The 19159-nt window shown below is 40.3% G+C and overlaps 1 protein-coding gene across 1 annotated transcript; it reads left to right on the forward strand.

Annotated features, from left to right (window-relative positions):
- The first annotated feature begins 28 nt into the window (after positions 1 to 28).
- LOC117302404 (cationic amino acid transporter 3-like) lies at positions 29 to 19141 on the forward strand. Its single transcript, XM_033786340.1, has 4 exons — positions 29 to 577; positions 15592 to 16037; positions 16429 to 17548; positions 18053 to 19141. Exons 1-4 carry the CDS (start codon positions 334 to 336, stop codon positions 18205 to 18207), a joined length of 1965 nt encoding a protein of 654 aa, XP_033642231.1. The 5' UTR covers positions 29 to 333; the 3' UTR covers positions 18208 to 19141.
- Positions 19142 to 19159: the final 18 nt, after the last annotated feature.

The raw sequence follows: 19159 nt of genomic DNA on the forward strand, positions 1-19159 counted from the left end.
TTAGTCATAGCTCGGCGGCAAGCTTGCACACATGCTCACAGAGGTTTGCCATACGCGACACAGTACAACAGAAGTGCGCTAAGGCCCACTTGCCTTTGCGTTCAAGCGCGTCCACGATACAAGTGCACTATTAACACATCCACTGGTGCCTGCGTTTGAAGTCCAACCAGCTATACCCAATAGGGCAGTAGGTCTACTCGCGTTTATCAGACACCACGACGACCGAGGTTTCACCACAACGACCGAGTATATCTACACCACACCGACCGAGGATTGACCACCCTCACCTCGAAACATTCAGCCGGGGAATCGGACCCGTTTCACGGTCCAGCGATGGTACTCTCAGCGCTGAGGTCAACCTTTCGGAGTTTAGCCCGAACCAAGACCTTAAACCACGGGGAGTTGGTGACCACCGAGCTGTCGAGATGTCTGGGGATTGCGGACCTGACTGCCATCGGGGTGGGAGGCACCCTCGGGGCCGGTATCTACGTCTTGGCTGGGCAGGTTGCGAGGGAGGAGGCGGGTCCGGCTATCGTTCTATCTTTCCTCATCGCAGCCATCGTCTCTATGTTGTCAGGTAAATAATTACGGTCCAACATTATTTGCTCAGGTCTTTTCACCACCTTTGTCCTGTAATGTATTTGCATAAGCCAACAATCCCGGCCATACTGTTGGGCCCCAATTGGGCGGGGGGACAGGTGACGGGACGGGGAAGAGAATGTTCCTTGTCGGGAGAAAAAGACAGGGAATATCTATTGTAACGTTGGGAATGAGTGGCCTAAGCGCTTTAGCCGGTATTAAGATTACACAAATATTGTTTAACTCAGAGTAGGGGAGATTTGGGGAAATGTTGATTCGATCCCGACACTATTTCACCCATTTATACCCAGAGTATCTTAATATTAAACAATAGTGATCTTGAGTGAAAAAGTGGTGGACTCTGCTTCTTTTTCCATTTTGGGACAAGGGGGTAGCATGTTGTGTGTTTTCTTTCTTTTTGGGGTGGGTGGGGCTTGGGTGGGTGGCAAGAGTTTGGGTTCGCGTGGGGGGGCGTACTGATGTGTAGTGGGATGGGTGTCTTGGGGTTGATGGTTTGGTTTTGGCACGTCGGAGACCCATGGCGAGTTTAGGTTATTGTTGAGGCAGCAGTTGATAGTATTTAGAAGGTTTATGCACCATAAAGTCTCGTTTGTATTCACTGTTCTTTCGGGTCACCTCGTATTGTGTCCTATGCCTCACCGCCTCAATGTGGTGTGTCCAGTGCTGGGCACTTTGAACAGCTTCGTCACTGACTATAATAGTTAATAGTGTGTTTTGTCCGTCAGACCTTCAATCGCCAAAGCTGTCTTTCATGTGTTGCATTCTACTTTCTATCGTCATGCTAGTCAAAAAGATATTCCATGTGTTGGCTTAGTTTGATTGTGTACGTTGAGATAAGCATACAAAATGCGCCGACGATTTCACAAAGAGTTAGGACTCGTCTTATCTCAAGTTAGGACGAGTAACATAACTTAGGATTAATCTTAAGGTCTGCATGCTACAGTGCAGGGTTGGGACTCGTCCTAAGTCCTAAGATTAGTCTTAAGTTAGGAAGAGTTTTGTGAAATCGACGTAGAGCCTTTACTGCTGGGTCATATTCACAGACCCATGACTTGATAAACGTTGACCAGAGTGGTCCTTCTCTATATATCATAGCTAATCATCCTGAACCTACTTTTGTCAACGGTGTTGTATAAAACTTTTTTGTGGAAACGTTTCGCTGCACCTAAAACCTTTGACGTAACGTTTCACTGCACCTAAAACCTACAAAAGAGCTACAGTGCATAAACTTCAATGCATGATTTGTACGATGCTCAATGAAAGAACACAACTATGGAGATTGCAGTTTTATATGATGATTGAAGTTTTGATGTGATGATTCAAGGGGTCACATTTCAAACTTGTACAGCTCTTGACTTCGTTTACATATTATGATCAGTATGAGCAGTGTGTTATCTTGCCTGCCAGGAAATGTCATGGATTGTACAAGTTAGTTCACTCTTTGTGTAAACGAATGGCATAGACTATCCGTATCCATGTGTCTTGATAACTATTCTTTTAATTTTTGTTTTCTTAACGAAGGGGATTATTTTTGAGTACTTTGCTTGAGGTACGCCTTTTAAATTAAAAATGTGTACTACATAAAGATAACACTGACACAATGTGAATGATTTTATCTAGCAAAGTGAGGAATGTCTTGTTAGAGGACATTACTTGTAGTTTGACACCAGCTTGAAACATTATTGTAAACAATTGTCAATACTGAAATAGTGTGTGTATATTATGTACTTTGAGATGAGATTGCATCAAGTTCAGTTTTGACTATAAGCGAGTCAAGCTGACCTAGAAATGGATCAAGCCTTTAGGAACAGAAGTAAGACCCTGTGAAGAATCGTGAATCATAAGTGGGGAACAAACTTAATGTCTTGAAGCTCCGTGGGCATTCGAGTAGTCTACTCGAAGTGGGAGCCAATTATGATGCTTTACTATGCAGCCTACCAGGGATAAACACTTATCTTCATTTGTGTGCTTAAAGGCACTTGGCACAGTTGGTAATTAACTACTCAAAATAGTTCCTAGCATAACAACTTACTTGATAACGAGTAATGGAGACCCCTTGATAGTATGACCCATTGTGAGAAACATAGTTTTTGAGAAAGAAGTAATTTCTCACTCAATTCAGCTGAAGCCTTATTATGCATCTGAAAGCACACAAATTTGCAACAAGGGTGTTTTTTCTTGCATTATTCTCTTGCATATTCGATGACATCTTGAGCCCCAAATTTTCACAGGTTTGTTATGTTATTCATTGTTGGGATACACCAAGTGAGATTACTGGTCTTTGGCAATTACCAAAGGTGTCCAGTGACTTTAATGTCTTGAGGTTCCGGGTTCCGTTTTGACTTGAGACAGCGCGGCGTCTTAGAAGATGAAGAGGATGCAGCTTCATCCTCTTCAAGTCTTGATTTATCCGAAGGCTTTAAAATGATGAAATCATAATATTCACAGGAAAAGATAAATGAATCGTGATATGTTTGTTTGCCCTCAGGTGAAGTTGGTTTTTACTTGCAGTCAAACGAAGCCTCAGCGACTCTCTTAAAAAATAGAAATGTAGTGTTTGTTTTTAGAAAACACTATGTGTTCGGTGAAGACAAGTATGTACAGAGCTGTGTTTGAGAGATGAAACAACGCATAAACACATGCCATTTTTCGAATGTTTGTTCCCATCCGGAGAGTTGGAATCAAACGAAACCGACACGAAGCCGAAGCATTAATTCATTAAACAAAAATCAGATAAATAAAAATGAATCGAAACACTGTTTGTTGAAAAAGTCTGCTCTTCCTGAAGTATGTTAAAGCAGACATTTTGAAAGCGCGTTGAAAAAACCCTAAAACACACACACATACACACAAACAATTAACTCAATCGAAACACTGAGGATTGTTTGTCGAGAAAGTCTCCTCTTCCTGAAGATGTTCAGAGAGCAGACATGTTTGAAAGGTTAATCATTCCACTCACACGTTGAGAAAACCCAAAACACACACCGCAGACAGAACAAAAACACACAATCATGGCGTATAATCTTTCCCCGCAATGCATGCTGCACAGGCAAGACTTGTGTATGATTTTCTGTGCTGTGAAATAGATGATAGGAGAGGGGAAAAAAACTACGGGACGAATTTCCCCACCGGGCAGAGCTGCGATATCTACCCGGGCCGCAAGAGCTAATCAACGGTTAATACATTGGCTGTCTTTTCGGGTTGGTTGCTAATAAGGCGTAGATGTGTAACACGACACCATCGGGCTTTAGATCTCGTCTGTGGGGGAAATTCTCTCGTGAATTGAGCCAGCCGTGTAATTCCCTGGCTCAATCGAAGGGAGGGGGTAGCGGACATGAGATTTACTTAGTTGAGCGACCGGGGAAAACTGGCAAGGCTAGAAAATTATATGCAGTGTTTGTTTAATCATTTTATCGGGTATTTAGTTTCTATTTAATATCTACATCATTCTTGCAAAATATAATATTAAATTATAATCAGATATCCACGAATTGAATACCTACCCTTTGTCTGCTATTCAAATCGACCTTCGTTTGGATTTCTCTCGATTGATATTATATCTTTTGCGATCATAATATTAATGGTTATTCTCAAGGCCTTTTGGTTTACTGTCTAGTTACTTATAATTTCGTATTGGTATTAAACAAGAAGATTCTTTCATATTGGGGTTACATCAGGGCATTATCATATAGTTTTGCAACAAAATGCTCTAGAAATCTATCCCAGCATGACCTGGATTGTTTTTCTCTTCAATTTGATGCACTAGATGGTACAGCATTGTTAGATATTTCTAACAATAAGTATTGTATCGATGCTTGTACAATCGGGGCCCGGCTGTGACGGCAACAGAACACATGTAATTAATGTGCAAGTCTATACGTTCAAATACTCTCGAATGTTTACTTTGTCTTAAAACGGGAGCGTGATACCGTACGCAGTTAGTTCAACAAAAGGTCAAAGGTCAGTCTTTGATGCAAGGCAATGTTAAAGGGAACCTCGAGGAGATTACACCTTTAAGGCAAGCTTCGATGTCGGCCTTTTAAACATTAGTAACGTCTCAGTGCTGTTTATTCCCAACCTTTGCGTTCTGTAGACGTCCGCTCAAGCCGGTAAACCTTCCCAGGTCGTCAATCAATTTTGATTCACACGATATATTTACGTGGGGACAATTCAATCAACAGCCCAAGCTTTTATGATGAACTTGGGGGGGGGGGATTTATTGTACAACGGCCGCCGGACTGAACGCTGCTTCACAAACGGGGAAGAAATGTAATGCATTTTTGAATAACACTTTATATCTGTACAGTCAGACAATCGTGAAATTGTGGATGGGGAGGGGGCAACTGCCCTCCAAGTTTCGGGCAAAACAGTTAGGAAAACTCGAGCACAGCAAGATGAAGAACAAAAGCGAAAAGTGAAAGCAAACCCAATAGAAAATCGACCCCCCACCCTCTTTAACCAAAGTTTGACACGCCTAGTCCTTTTTCAAAACTTCAGACTGTCAAATTTGCAGATAAGAGAAAGTTCTTTTGGCCCGAGGTAAAACCAATCACCACTCTCTTCTCACGATTTAGTGATTGCGAGGATGGCATTTACAAAATACAAACGCGCTTCGTCAGTGGACGTCGATGGAAATAAAAGTATATTGTGCTTAGAGTGATGGAGATGTTTTCACGGCTCGTTTGGTGTGGAAAAGTCTTCAGGAAATAGCGAGGCGTGTCCCGCATCAGTACCCCCCCCCCCCCCCCCCTCAGCGTAAGGCCATCGTCCCTCTCGGCATTTCTTCTTTAGCTGAGGTACTTTCTTCTGATTCTTTCTGTCCCTCTCCTTATTCTTATTCTCCGTCGTTCTTCTTCTTCTTCTACTACTACTTATATAGGTCTGTGGCGGTGTAGGGTTTTGGACTCTTTCATCTTTACGGTGGATGGATCAAATAATGAATCGTCTGGTAGTCTTCTTATTTTGTCCATTGTTGGTTGGACTACTTATGTTTGTATGTACGGGGTGTTTCACGGGGTGAACTGTTTGTTAGACTTCTTAATGTGTTTACTTAGTGCCTCATTTTTTAGTCCGACGCTATATTACGAACACTAAAATAAATTCTTCCCTGGATGACGTCACAATGGGTGTATCTGCTCAAGCAATAATATAATAATTTACATTTTGACTGATTTAGAAAAAGCAGATTCTGCGTGGTTACATCCTTTTGCATTTCAACGATTCACCATATAATAAGTACAGATCCCTGTACGACCAAGTAAAGAGATCCACTTTCCTCCAAACTCAAATCGTATCATCCTTTTTGTACTGACCCTTTTCCCTTATTGTTTGTGTTGTGATTATTATATAAACTTCAATTTGGTGTGAATAGTCATCATAAATTGTTTTGAATTTGTTTAAGATGGCATCACCCTCAGTTTCACGGAACTTTAGTTATGTTGGAACTGTACGCAAAATCCAGGAAAAGGGAGGTATTGATGGCGCTATACGCGAAACGACATCCCTGATCTGCCCCGAGGGCTTTCTTCTTCTTCTTTTTCCTCTTCTCTTCAGGTCTCGTAGATTCTCTCTTTATGCCTCCACACAAAGGGCACAGGTCTCTATTTAATACACTTACCGTACCACACCATCCCTATTAGTGTTGTGCTGTCATAAAGGTCATTGCCGGGGCCTGTAAAAACATCACCTCTACCAAATTCGCATATAAAAAAGAAATCCCTTATCTCGTATCTTGATTGAGCTAAAAGGAGACTTCGCGAGACTCAAGATGTTTTCACAGCGTACTCAGAGATGTTGATAAGATGCGTTGTCATGGACTCTGGTGTGTAACGCGCTTCCAAATAAACAAAGTCGTATTCAAAATGACGTGGTTTTTCTTAAAGGTGTTGGTCTTGTTTTAAAAGCTGAAGAAATTTGTAGTGCTCCATCGTGGAGAGTAGGGGTTAAGGCTGGAGTTTCTGGTTCACAAATCTGTAGGTTTCATGTACCGGTAGCGCACGTACCTTTATCTTGAAAGAGTATGGGGTTAACCCTGGTGTTTCTAGTTCACATAAGCCGTATCCCGCATGTACTGGGATTGGTAATGGACGTGAATGAACCCAGAACACTTGTGGTGGAAGGAACACCCCAGTGTTTCAGGTTCATCAAACATTCTCGCTTACAGGTTTGCTCAAGCATGCTTGGTTTCATTACCAGACGTTTATAATAATAATATCAAAGTGTTGTCGAACACTCAAGCAGATGATACGGTGCGAAAGAGTCAAGTGCAATTATAATCGCATTATTAACATCCGGGAATATCCCTACAGATGACGTTGCTGCTAGCCGAGGTGTGATTAAAAATGGATGTATCCAGCGATATATACGGTGTGTTTGCACCTGGGAGACGGTTTTGTCAACAAACATAGGTTTACTCTTATTTGGAAAAATACAACCAATATCGAACCTGTAATCCTAGCTCAGCAAGCGTCTCTTGGAATTAATTAATTTTACATATTTTTTTTATCTACGCTTCAGTGATTATTTATATTTTTTGTGTGAAAGTAAATCGATACCCCAATTAGGCATGGAAGATGGATATAAAGCATTTTATTTCCCACATTAAAAACAAAATCGTTATCCCCTGGCAAATGTTAACATAGTTAATTTAGATAAGTCTCATTTTTACTGGCTCTGTTTTAATTTTAACTTTTTTACAGTTTTCTATTATAAAATTTATTAATACAATTTGATGACCATAGATACTGGTCCAGGGACCGTATAATTTTCTGGGAAATTTTTTTTTTAGTAATTTCCTTTCTCTCTCCATCAAAATTTAGTGCAGTCATTGTTAGGTTGCATACGGGGTCTTGTATGACTGAAATTGATACTCGATTGCATTAAGTGGATGCAAATGGTAGCATTTTATAAGTGATTCGCAATGCTCAGTTTTCCCAAAAACTATAATTCTTATCTCGAATTGCTCTGTTGAGGTTTCCTTGCCCGATTGTCTTGGGAATCCCTGCATTGGTCTTAAGAAGACGAGGATGAAGTCTTTCGTATTTCCATGGGACCTCGCTTCCTTCGAAGGGCAAATGTCTTTCATAAAGCACGATCAGGAACAACGTAAAAAGGTATCTTTTCAGGAACCTCATTTTATCTTTTTGTTGTCCCTTTTTGCGTGTCTTCCGTCTTATGATTTCTCGTTAATTGCCCTTTAGGATTTGTTGTTGATTTTTGTTTGATGTTTGTTCTGTGACTTGTTGTCTTAGTTTGTTCTTTGTTGCATATAAAGAGAGAAGAAAATAAAATCTTTTTCAGGAACAAAGTAAAAAGGTATTCCCTTTTCAGGCTGAAAGCGAATGTAACAAGAGTCGTTGCCCCAACTTGCCCTTATCACCAACTTGTCAAAGTGGGACGAGACGAGAACAAAACCTTTCCTTGTCGTCATTCAGATGGTGTGACTCTCCGTGCTGTTTGGCCGTCCATCTTGGAGGAAAGGTCACGGAGGAGCAAATCTTCCCTACACATTCTTCTACAAAGGATGATATTAATTAATATCGGAAAATGAATTTAAGATTTAATATTATCAGAGATTATAAAATAATATTTCAATTCTTAAATTCTGTCTCAGCGGAGAGCTTTAAAAATTCTAAAAATGTTATAAATTTATGTTTAGTACTGACATTACAATCCCTTTAACGAGGAGGCATTTAGGTAGAAATTACACAATTTTTGTTACGGTCAATGTAAAAGTATATTCATATATATAAATATCATACGATTTCAATAGTCATATTAACCTGAAACCTGCTGTAGAAATATTCTCACTGTAGACGAAGATGCGAGTCTAAGGCCAAGATCTTTACGAACGTCTATTCATACATCTCTCTCTCTCTCTCTCTCTCTCTCTGTTTCTCGACGAGGCCACAGGCATGCAGTCAGCGCGAATCGTCGTACCGGAAAAATAAAACAGAACAATCCTAGCCCCCGTGAATTCAAAATCCGGCAATTTAGGCATTGGCACGTCGTGTCAAAAGAGAGATTACTGATTGTCGTGCCAATTTCCTACTTCTCTGATGTACGGGGGCAATTCCTCAGCATTTCTAAAGGATTTATGCTTGGCTGCTAGCACGACACGATTCGGCATGGGAATAAGGTATTTAGGCGTGTCAGGAATTGGCGTGCAGATCAACACTGTAGTGGAACGATGAACTGAAGAAAACGAAAACAAAACTGAAGTTTGTAATCATAAAATTTGATGTGGGCGCGAACACAAATTTTGCAATGAATAGTGTCACACTGTAATGCTTGCTTTCAAAACGTCTATTTTATATCTACAAACCAAATTTTTCAAGAGGGAATTTATCATTGGATTTATCGAACCATATGTTTAGGGAATAAAGGTACCATATGTTTCGAAGAAAACAAGACATTGAAATTAGTTTGATTTGCTTAGCCGAGTTTGGTTAGAATTTAGTTTAAATGTTTTGTTTTCTCGCATAGACAGTCACACAAATATTTTTTAAATTTTTATTTAAATTTTAACTTATTGTGTTTGTTGTTTGTTTCAGGGAGGGAGTAGCAATGAAACGTAGAGTGCTTATTTCACCAACATAAAATCGAAAGACTAACAATGTGGTACACCTAACTTAACACAAACAAAAACAATTATTTATATACTCATCCAGAAATAGTAATTATGTTGATTCACATCTTTATGCGCTGGAGTATTCCAGCAAAACAATTCTGATTGATTAGACAAAACGATTATGATAAATTGAACTCCAGTGTACGTTCATCCTGGCTTTTGTCACACACCGATAACTGCCACAATTTAGCGGTCGTGACGTCATGACGCCAGGGCACGCGGCACCTCGTCTCTCCTCTTCGTATCTCCCGTATAATATGGTGGGGAGAGTAAAAACTAGACTTGTTAAACAGTCCGTTGTCCATTCTACGGAGAATGCCTTTCTTTGTGTTGTAGTGCTTCCAAAATCTACTCAGTCACACATTTTTAGCAAATGGAGGTGTTGAAACAGGCTGTTTGTCGTTACAGTTAATTGCATCAATTAATATTCATCTTCCCTCGGTTTATAAGACCTTTTGGTTTTGCCTTTCGAAATAAATTGCATCCATTAATTTGTTTCAAAGTCCACACAGCTGACTTGTGCAAGTCGACGGTACGAAAAATCCTTGCCCTATGGTATTGTATCGTATTCGTACGGTGTCGTGATTTACTGGGATTGCTATCCATGCTATACGGTGAAGTCCACCATATGGATGTAATGAGCGACCACCAGTCGCTTTACTAAAAGAAGACTGATGCAAGTCTATGACGAAGGTTGATGTTGTTTACGTTGTATGTATCTTCACGTTGTAACGATATATAATTAGAGTAAATTTAATCATAAATAATGCATTTTAAAATTATGGCGACTGCATGGTTTCAAACTGTATTTAATCCACATGTAGCATTTAGACCACAGACTAATATTGATAAAAAGGAGGAATAATTCAATAAGAGCAATGCAATACCCCATATATGCACAGGCACCATCTTGAAAAAAAAAAAAAGTATCTTGTGAAACCAGAAAAAATACCTTTTCAAGCTGCCAAGATGGACGCCACTAACCACGCCATAGAGTTTGTTACCGCGTTGCTTCAAATTTAGCGCAACATAATGGTGGCCGGTATTACCCTTAACCACTGAACGCCGCATCAACCACATTAGGGAACGCATCATGTCATATTCTTTGTCCCATCAACTTTTCCCGATAGGCACTTACCCTTCTTGGGCACAACATAACACACACCGGACTTGTGCAAGTCTACCTCAGTCCATATGGTCATTTTCTGATGATGGCCCAAACTATTCTAACTGGTGCTAGTCAATTAATGGCATGCTTCAAATCACATCAAGGAGCATAATTTATGCGCTGGTATACCTCACTGAACTTCCTGCTAATTAGAAAGGCAGAATTGCAGATGAGGGAAAGTAAGCTCATAGCGATCGGCCTCAACAACTCACTGCCAATAACACAATAAAGGGACGGTGTATGACATGGTTTTCCGATGCGTAAAATCATTTCGAATAGTTTATTTTGACTTCTCAGGTTAATGTATGTATTAAATTAAAATCAGCAGAACATGCGTCCAAGAATCAACCACGTGTAACTCAACCATGGTGGCATTTTGAGCAAGTACGGTCGATTTTTGTGGAATGTTGACGTTTCATTCAGGAAAAATATACTTCCAAGATCGTACAAGAGAAAACAATATAACACCAAAAAAAGAAAAGAAAAAAAAATACCGATGAATGAAGGCACAGTTAACATCATAGAAAGAGGAGTAGGGATGTTGTTTAAGTAAGTCCAAACTTGTAGAAATCAGCCTTGGGACATTACACAGACAACCAATGACTAGACAAACATTGAACTATAGACAAGCAAACATCGAAACTTGTAGGACAAGCAAGACAGCCAAAGAGACGAATGAACAGACAGACATTGGACTAGATAGACAAGTGTATGTTTAACATGAGGACAACTGCCATGCCATAGAGACGTCTACACAGTCTAAACCCTTCTGATGCCCCCTCCCCAATCAGGTATGACCACGCCCACATTACTCTGCGTTAACCTCGTCCCCGTGAAGGAAGCAGATGTCAAATTTGCATGCCCATTACGAACTCCATTATTGTATAATTCAGTTAGTGATCACACAAATAGGGTGGCTGTTATTTTTGTCTCTGTTCAAACTTCATTTTATTTCAGTTATTTAGTGAATATATCACCATACAAAAAGTTCAAGGACTCTCAGGATGTTTGGATCACAATAATAAAATTTACATTATTATTAAATAAGAGAAGACAAAAACGAAGATGGAGGAAACCTTTACAGAACAATGCGTGTTACGTCTTTCTTGATTTTGTAGGGGGAAATATAAAGATGCCGACGGGTGATTTGTCTGTGGTTAATGTATATTACTATTATTATTTATAACACTCATATTAAAACTGTAAATAGATTTAAGCATGAGCAGGTGTTTAATCACGGTGATGGTGAATGTATTCCTTGCCCCTGGCAGACAGGTTAAGTGCCGTAAAGCATTAATATTCCAATCCTTGAATCATTGCTGCTTGATAACCTCGGTTACGCACTTGTACTACGTTCCCATAGGCTTTTCTCATGGGTTTTTATATTAATTTTGCAATGTTCTTTATTTTGTTCTTCAATGTTGGGTTAATCTAACAACACACAGGTAAATAATATTATTAATAAAAAAACAAACATTTGTATAGCGCTTTGCAAAAAGCCTATAAATTTATGTAGAGGAAGGAGCATAAGAACAAAGAATTAACAGTCATTAAAAGGCTAACTTAAATAATGTGTTTTCAACCTGGACCTAATTCCCCCTATTAAATACACCCGCAATAGTTCTAAGCTTTTATATAAACTGTGATATAGAAAATCTAAATTCAATTCTTAAAATTACATCTTACAGACAAGGATTTAGGGAAATGTGAAGTGATACAAAATGTAAAGTGTGAATAGGACACCCACAGTGCCATAGAGACAATGTGTTTCTTTGCAATTCTTTCTGCTTTGTATTCCTTCAATTTACGCGTACAACTATGATTATGTATTTCCATACAATACACCACTGTCTGTAGTAATGCGTCAACCCTTTACATACGTCTTCTTCCCAGCAGTCTCTCCAATTCTTCTGTTCAGACAAGGTACCATAAAGATTCTCTTTAAATTACTAATACATGATTGGAGAGCTAACACTACCCCAAATGAGATGGTTTACTAGTGATCAGAAGGGGTATTATAATGCTGGAACACCATGAGCGTCCACTGACATAGTCCCTTTTCGAAACAACGGCTTCGGCTTTGGATTCGGCTCAGGCTAGCTTGGCTGGTTGGTTTGGACAAAATTGAGTGTGATTTGCGTACGTGCTCAGTGCTTCAGACGAGAGGGCGGGACACGAAGCCGAATCAAAAGCCAAAGCCGTGGTTTCGAAAAGGGTCTTAGTGGTGGAATTGAGCGGTATTAGAAGAAACCACTTCATCATCTATTGTTATTATCAATTGTGACAATTGCACAATGGTGATGTAGGAGGGCTTCACATACAATTCTCTCAATTTATACCGACCTATCTCTTTTTTGAACCGACCTGGTTTTAAAATTTTACTTATGGATGAGCTAAAGAGATTGCGGTAAATTATTCAGTACATAGTTCCCAACCCTAACTCTTCGTCTTTAAAATCCCGTCTTGAAATCCTCCTTGGTGAAGACAAGACAACGGAACTTGAGGATGCGTTAATCATTGATATAAGCAGAAGGATTGCTGGATGCTCCGTCCTGTTATTGAAGACGATCACACTGGGGGATGCACCTCCTTGGGGAGGCGTGGATAGCATTTGTTTTGCTTGAATTATCCTCTTGAAGTTATGAATATTATTCTTATAATTATTCAAATTTAGGGAGAAGCTGATGATGGGATTTAAGGCATTGCGTGGTGAGGTATCATTGGAAGTTTGGTTTGTGGTAAAACCATGTGAATATCTACATAGGTAGACTGTGTTCTTTTTGATATCTTTTCTTGCTTTTTTATTCTACTTTACCGTGGAGTAGATTTTGGGGGGAAATTTGGGAGACTTGTCTACTACAGTGAAGAAGCCGTGTTAAATTTTATCAGATACTTGCTCCTCAAAATGCTCCTTATTTGAAAATGAAGGCTACGTTTTATGAGAAATGTGGAGGAAGGAGTACAACTTGAAAATCACATACACGTACGAAGGAGCTTGGTCGGGAAACCTTAGCTAAAATACTCAAGCATTAAAATTTATTAACAATGCTCGGTGTGGTCGCATGACTGTTGACTTAATCTAGTTAACCTATTTCCGTTTGGACACCTAATGCAAAGAAGGAAAGGTGACATGCGTTCGAAACTCTTCGTGCCTCATTTTTTTAATGTACTATTTACCACCCCTTCTCCCTCCATGTAAATCGTCTTGCTTTGATGTGTAATGTCAAGAGCAATTCTGTATTTTTGAAAGTTTTATGTGGGTCAAGTATTTTTGTGACATTGCCATGGTGCCTTAAGTATTTATGTTTTTAAATTAAAGAGACTGTTTTCAAATTGAATAAAATATTTCTTCCGTCGAAAAAAAAATGGAACAAGTAACCAATTTTGAAGAGGCGAGAAAGCAATTTGACCTATATTTGTTTGGTTATTGCAGAGCCTGCTGTCCCAGCAAGACTTGTTAAGATTCCGTGTGTTCTTTATGAGAGCACTGCTTGGGAATTCAGGGATGTTTCTGTCGATAAATTATGTTTGAATCTGTCGAGGTATAGACGTGAGAGGAAGGAGCATGCCGCTCATACAGAGAGCAATCTATTGCTTTTTCACGGCGTGTTTCTCCACTCTCTGAGGCCTGTCGCCCGCCTCCATGTCCACGTTCCGGATTGCTTAATTTCATTACAACTCCCTTGACTTCTCTTGAAATCAAATCACTCTCCACTTTCAGACCCTTCGTCAATTTGGGTTACTTATTAATTTCTATAAAATGTGTTTGTGAGAGGATCGTTAAGTTTTAACGGCGTCGACGGTCTAGCTGTGCACGTTCTGTTCGGAGAAGATATCACACCATACTTCATATAGCAATAACGATGTATTCAAATTATATTACAAGTGATTGGATTTTGTTTGAGCAGAATTGAGTTAAATGAGACAGGAACAAGAAAACTTGTCATTAAAAAAAGGTTACCAATCATATTGTTATCCATGGTTTTCTTCCATTTAAACATGGATGAAGTCAATTAACAATAGTGATTTGTGTATTGTGACATCCGACTTTACTTAGAAAGTAAAATTGTCTCACACATACGGCCAATCTTAGCTCTGGAAATCGGTCCCTGGTTCACATAACTCATTTGCGCTGATAATTTGAGGCTTCATTTTGCATTTTCCTGTCCCCTCGTTTGCTGCTATTTAAGGGCTCGGTGGTTAACCTTTAAACAGACAATGTGTCGCTTCTCTCCACGGGACCAATTTACGAAGAGAAGTGAGGAAGCTACTATATTTAGCGCTCTGTCAATGTATCTTGCCTTCAATACACACATCCCAACGACAGTGAAGAAAACTAATGGCCTTTTGCGAATTGCCAGGAAACCTGTTTGCTCTGTGGAAATTTTTTCTTGGTCACTAAGCAAGACGACCCTTCTATTATCTACACGTGCCGGTTGTCACTCTCCCGATATCAGTTCAAAAAATACTGTGCTATCACCGCAATGACTTCATATGATGTATCGTTCAATTTGTTCCGATGTACCAGGGCTGAGATTGGGTTGCATTGACGTATTGTTGACGTAATGATGACGTCACGACGTGCTGACATGTCGAGGGCTGTTGTCAAGCGGGGAGACGATGAGGGAAATTGTGTTTACTTTATATCTTGTGGTGATAGGTAATAGCTGAGCTTGCGAGGGACAGAAACGTCTTCCCAAAAGGAAGTTCTACATTTCCATTCATATGCAAATTTTGATTTGATATTCATTGACGTCATCGATAACGTGACATCGATAAACAGCCAAAAGATGTCTCCCTATAGGAGATTCGCTTCAAGCTGATCAGATTTCGAAGTTTTTTTAACGGGTAACCCAAAATTGATAGTTTGTGCCTCGGAAGGAGGCTACTATTGAAGGATTTAATGAAGATAAAAAGCTGTTTTTTAGAGAAAGAAAAAAAAAGGAAAATGTTGTAAACAGGCTGAACAAAGACGTAAGAGACCAAGTCAACCAAATGTTTTAGAAGTAGTTTTTGTTTTATATTTACTTTTTATTGTTCAAATTTAAACATAAAGCAGACATAGTGTGTTGTGTTTCCATATTAAGTTTTGTAAACAAGCAAAACGGCCGGTGGTTTCACAGAACGGGATGTTTGCTGCCACCTAGCGTCTCGTACTGGATAATTAACGTTCTCTCTGTTTGCTCCGTTACAGGGTTGTGTTATGCTGAGTTCGGGGCCCGCGTCCCCAAAGCAGGCTCCGCCTACATCTACTCTTACGTCACCGTGGGTGAGTTCCTCGCCTTCGTGATTGGTTGGAGCATGATAATGGACAACATCATCGCCGCGGCAACCGTTGGCAAGGCGTGGTCTCAATACCTAGACTCCATCGTGAACCAGACTATCAGCACAGCTATCAAATCCCGGGTGCAGTTTGACTCGCCATGGTTCGGGGATTACCCGGACATCCTGGCCTTCGGGTTGCTGATCGTTCTCACGATTATCGTGGCACTCGGGGCCAAGATGTCTACCGTGGTTATGATGGCTTTGACGGGGGTTAATATGCTGGTGATAGTCTTCGTCATCGTGGCTGGGTCGTTCTACGTTGACGGGGAGAACTGGACGACGAATGGCGGCTTCTTTCCATATGGAACATCCGGGGTACGTTTTCTATTGGTAGATCTGTTGGGAAGGGGGGGGGTGTTCCGCATGCAAATGCGTTTTGGATTTTCAAAAATCACGGTACAAATAAATCAGAGCCATCCGTTTTGACCTCCCTACAAGTAAGTGAGTGTCATAATCCCAAAAGAGAAGCGCCCTCTTAAGATCTTCACAATTGAAAATAGTACAGGAAAGTAGAACACTTTTTAAAAAGGCGTGTCCGAAATATGACGGGTACGTCTTTGGGGCCTGATGGTTAGGGATAGCTACAACACCTCAGTGGCCACGGGCTATTTGTACTGGTTTATTCAAATAATTTTATACTGGTGTTGCACTCTAAAGAAGAATGATGAATGACGAACTTTGTTTTGTTGTTGTTAATTTGCTGCAGGTATTTGCGGGTGCCGCCACCTGTTTCTACGCGTATGTTGGTTTCGATGCAATCGCAACGTCTGGAGAGGAGGCTAAGAACCCAAGCCGTGCCATACCTATCGCCATAGCTCTCACCCTATTCATCTGCATGGTATGCTACATGAGCGTCTCTGCAGTCTTGACCCTTATGATCCCGTATGACCAACTCTCTCCATACGCACCATTGGCTGAAGTCTTCCAATCTAGAGGGTTACCTGCCGGGCGGTATATCGTGGCGGTTGGGTCACTGCTCGGACTCTCATCCGCCATGTTGGGCTCCATCTTCCCTCTGCCTAGGATCATCTACGCCATGGCTAAAGACGGGCTGCTCTTCAAGTTCTTAGCACGTGTCAACAGCAAAACAGATGTACCAGTCACGGCTGCTGTCATGTCTGGTGTCCTGACTGCGATCATGGCGTTGATATTCAATCTGGAGCAGCTAGTCGAGATGATGTCCATAGGCACCTTGCTATCTTACAGTCTGGTTGCGGCTAGCGTGTTGCTTCTACGGTACCACCCGGATGACGTTGGTCTGAGCAAAGACCAAGTGAAGGAGCTGGCTCGACAGTCGGGAAATAAGGATGACTCGGAAGAAGCTATATCCCTGGTCGAAAAGTCCGCCGGGAAGTACATGAAATACACGGATGCGGCTTCACCCGGTGATGCCGTCGATGACACCGTGGGTAGTAAACCCGACGAACCGTCCAGTAGGTCGGGCTACGGACTCCTCCAGAACGACGGCACCGATCAGAAAACCGACAGCAAGAAGACGTCACCAACGTTAAAGACTTACATGGTGGTGTCAATATCGTTCACCATTTTCGTAGTTTTGATCATTAGTCTAAGTTGTCTCCTAGCCTTTGGTATGGATGATATCTCACGGATTGAATGGTGGGCCATTGTTCTTCTGTGCCTCTTCGTTGCTGCTTTAGTCTGCCTCGCCGTTATCATAGAAACACAACCTCAAAATCAGATGGAGCTTTACTTCAAGGCGCCCGCTGTTCCGTTTCTTCCGCTTCTAGCTCTGCTCTGTAATACTTACTTGATGATGAAGCTCTCGGCAGCGACGTGGGCTCGGCTCGTCATCTGGCTCGCAGTGGGTTAGTATTCAAATCTTATTGAATTTGATACCCGTTTGATTGAGGGATTGGTTGATATTAGTATGCATAGTCATGAGCTGATACTTTTTTGATTGGTTGATTGGCTGACACTATCATGCATATTCATGAGCTGATAATTTTTGATTGATTGATTTAACTGACGCCATCGTGCATAATCATGAGCTGAAACTTGTTGGTTTTTTGACTTTGCATATTCATGAGTTGATGCATATTCATGAGCTGATACCTGTTTGTTTGGTTGTTGATTGGCTGAAGTAGTGTGTTTACTTGCGCTGGTGTATACAATATTTAAATTTCTTACCAATGTGAGACTTTTCTGACGATAGGTGAAAGCAGACGCACTCCATAAAATCACCCTCCCACTTTTTTAAAAGACTAACTATAGAAATATTCCTGGTTGTCTGCTGCCACCCCGTCTCAAAAATGTCTCATTGCAACCATTGATTTATCTATCTAACTTATTCGTCCCTTTTTAAATCACAGGGTTGGCCATTTACTTTGCATACGGTATACGACACAGTGTTGAAACTCTAAGAAAGCGAGCCGAAGAGCCCTCAACGACAATGTCGGAAGATGTGACCGGTGATGGCGCCCTTGACGATTCACAGGATGTTGCTGAGGATACTAAAGACCAATAAAGAATTCGGATTATCGGTGCAAATAAAAATATGTAGACCTTTCTATCAGCTTTTTGAGATAAAAAAAAAATAATAATAGTGTCATAGACCTGTGTCCGTGAATCTCAAATGGCTGCTGAGCCCAAGTTTTTGCCAACCGAGGTTGGACTGAAAACTATGGAAAGCCATACTGCAAAACAACAACAAACTGTTTCATAGTGTTGAATTTGTTGGAAACAAAACACTCTTCATGGAGGTATTATTAAATTGAACGTTTGCAGGCAATTTGGAATTTGGTCAGAACATCTGTTAACACGATCGACTGAATGTTTTGCCAACATTCGGCCGTCTATTTATGTCAACCAGCAGATTTAGTTCAGCAACAAATAGCCTTGACAGTAGAGCAAGTCTCCATTAGTTTATGTGAAATATTACGGATGAATTAATGTCTTAACAATGTGTTGTTGCACTATAACAATGGTGTATTGTATTGTACTGAGATTTAACATGAATAAAAGAAATGTACACATGAAAGTACTTAATTGTAATGCTTATCTTAAAACAACCTATTTAAATGTTGAGTCCAATCGGCTACAAATCGGACCAAGCATTGCCCGATGTTCCGACTGTTCTAAGTTTTTTGTGCACTTCCGTCCAGTCAAATTTTACACGTAGACTTGTTTGGTCTAAACGTTTATTTTTGGTGGTAACACTTTTCGTTTGGTACGCTCTGCTTACGGGAGCCAGTATCAACTGTGCTTATCATTTTTAGCGTGTTGTCATAACAAAAAGTGTCACGTTGTACTTAGTTTATGTGAAAATACTGCTTGTTTTTTTAAATACTATTTTAAATTAATGTTAATTAATTTGAATATTGAAATGAGAATGATTAGATTATTCGAAGCATGATAGCATTGTACAGTATGTATATAAAAATAGTAATCCATATTGTTGTTAATAGCGTATAGTGTAC

The sequence above is a fragment of the Asterias rubens genome, chromosome 18, assembly GCF_902459465.1.
Source record: "Asterias rubens chromosome 18, eAstRub1.3, whole genome shotgun sequence".
NCBI lineage: Eukaryota > Metazoa > Echinodermata > Asteroidea > Forcipulatida > Asteriidae > Asterias > Asterias rubens.

What these genes read in the sequence shown, in the direction of transcription:
- LOC117302404 (XM_033786340.1), top strand. Translation starts at nt 334, where the DNA reads ATGGTACTCTCAGCGCTGAGGTCAACCTTTCGGAGTTTAGCCCGAACC. An exon ending in TTCCATATGGAACATCCGGG is followed by an intron (nt 16,038 to 16,428) that starts GTACGTTTTCTA and finishes AATTTGCTGCAG; the next exon opens with GTATTTGCGGGTGCCGCCAC. An exon ending in CGTCATCTGGCTCGCAGTGG is followed by an intron (nt 17,549 to 18,052) that starts GTTAGTATTCAA and finishes TTTAAATCACAG; the next exon opens with GGTTGGCCATTTACTTTGCA.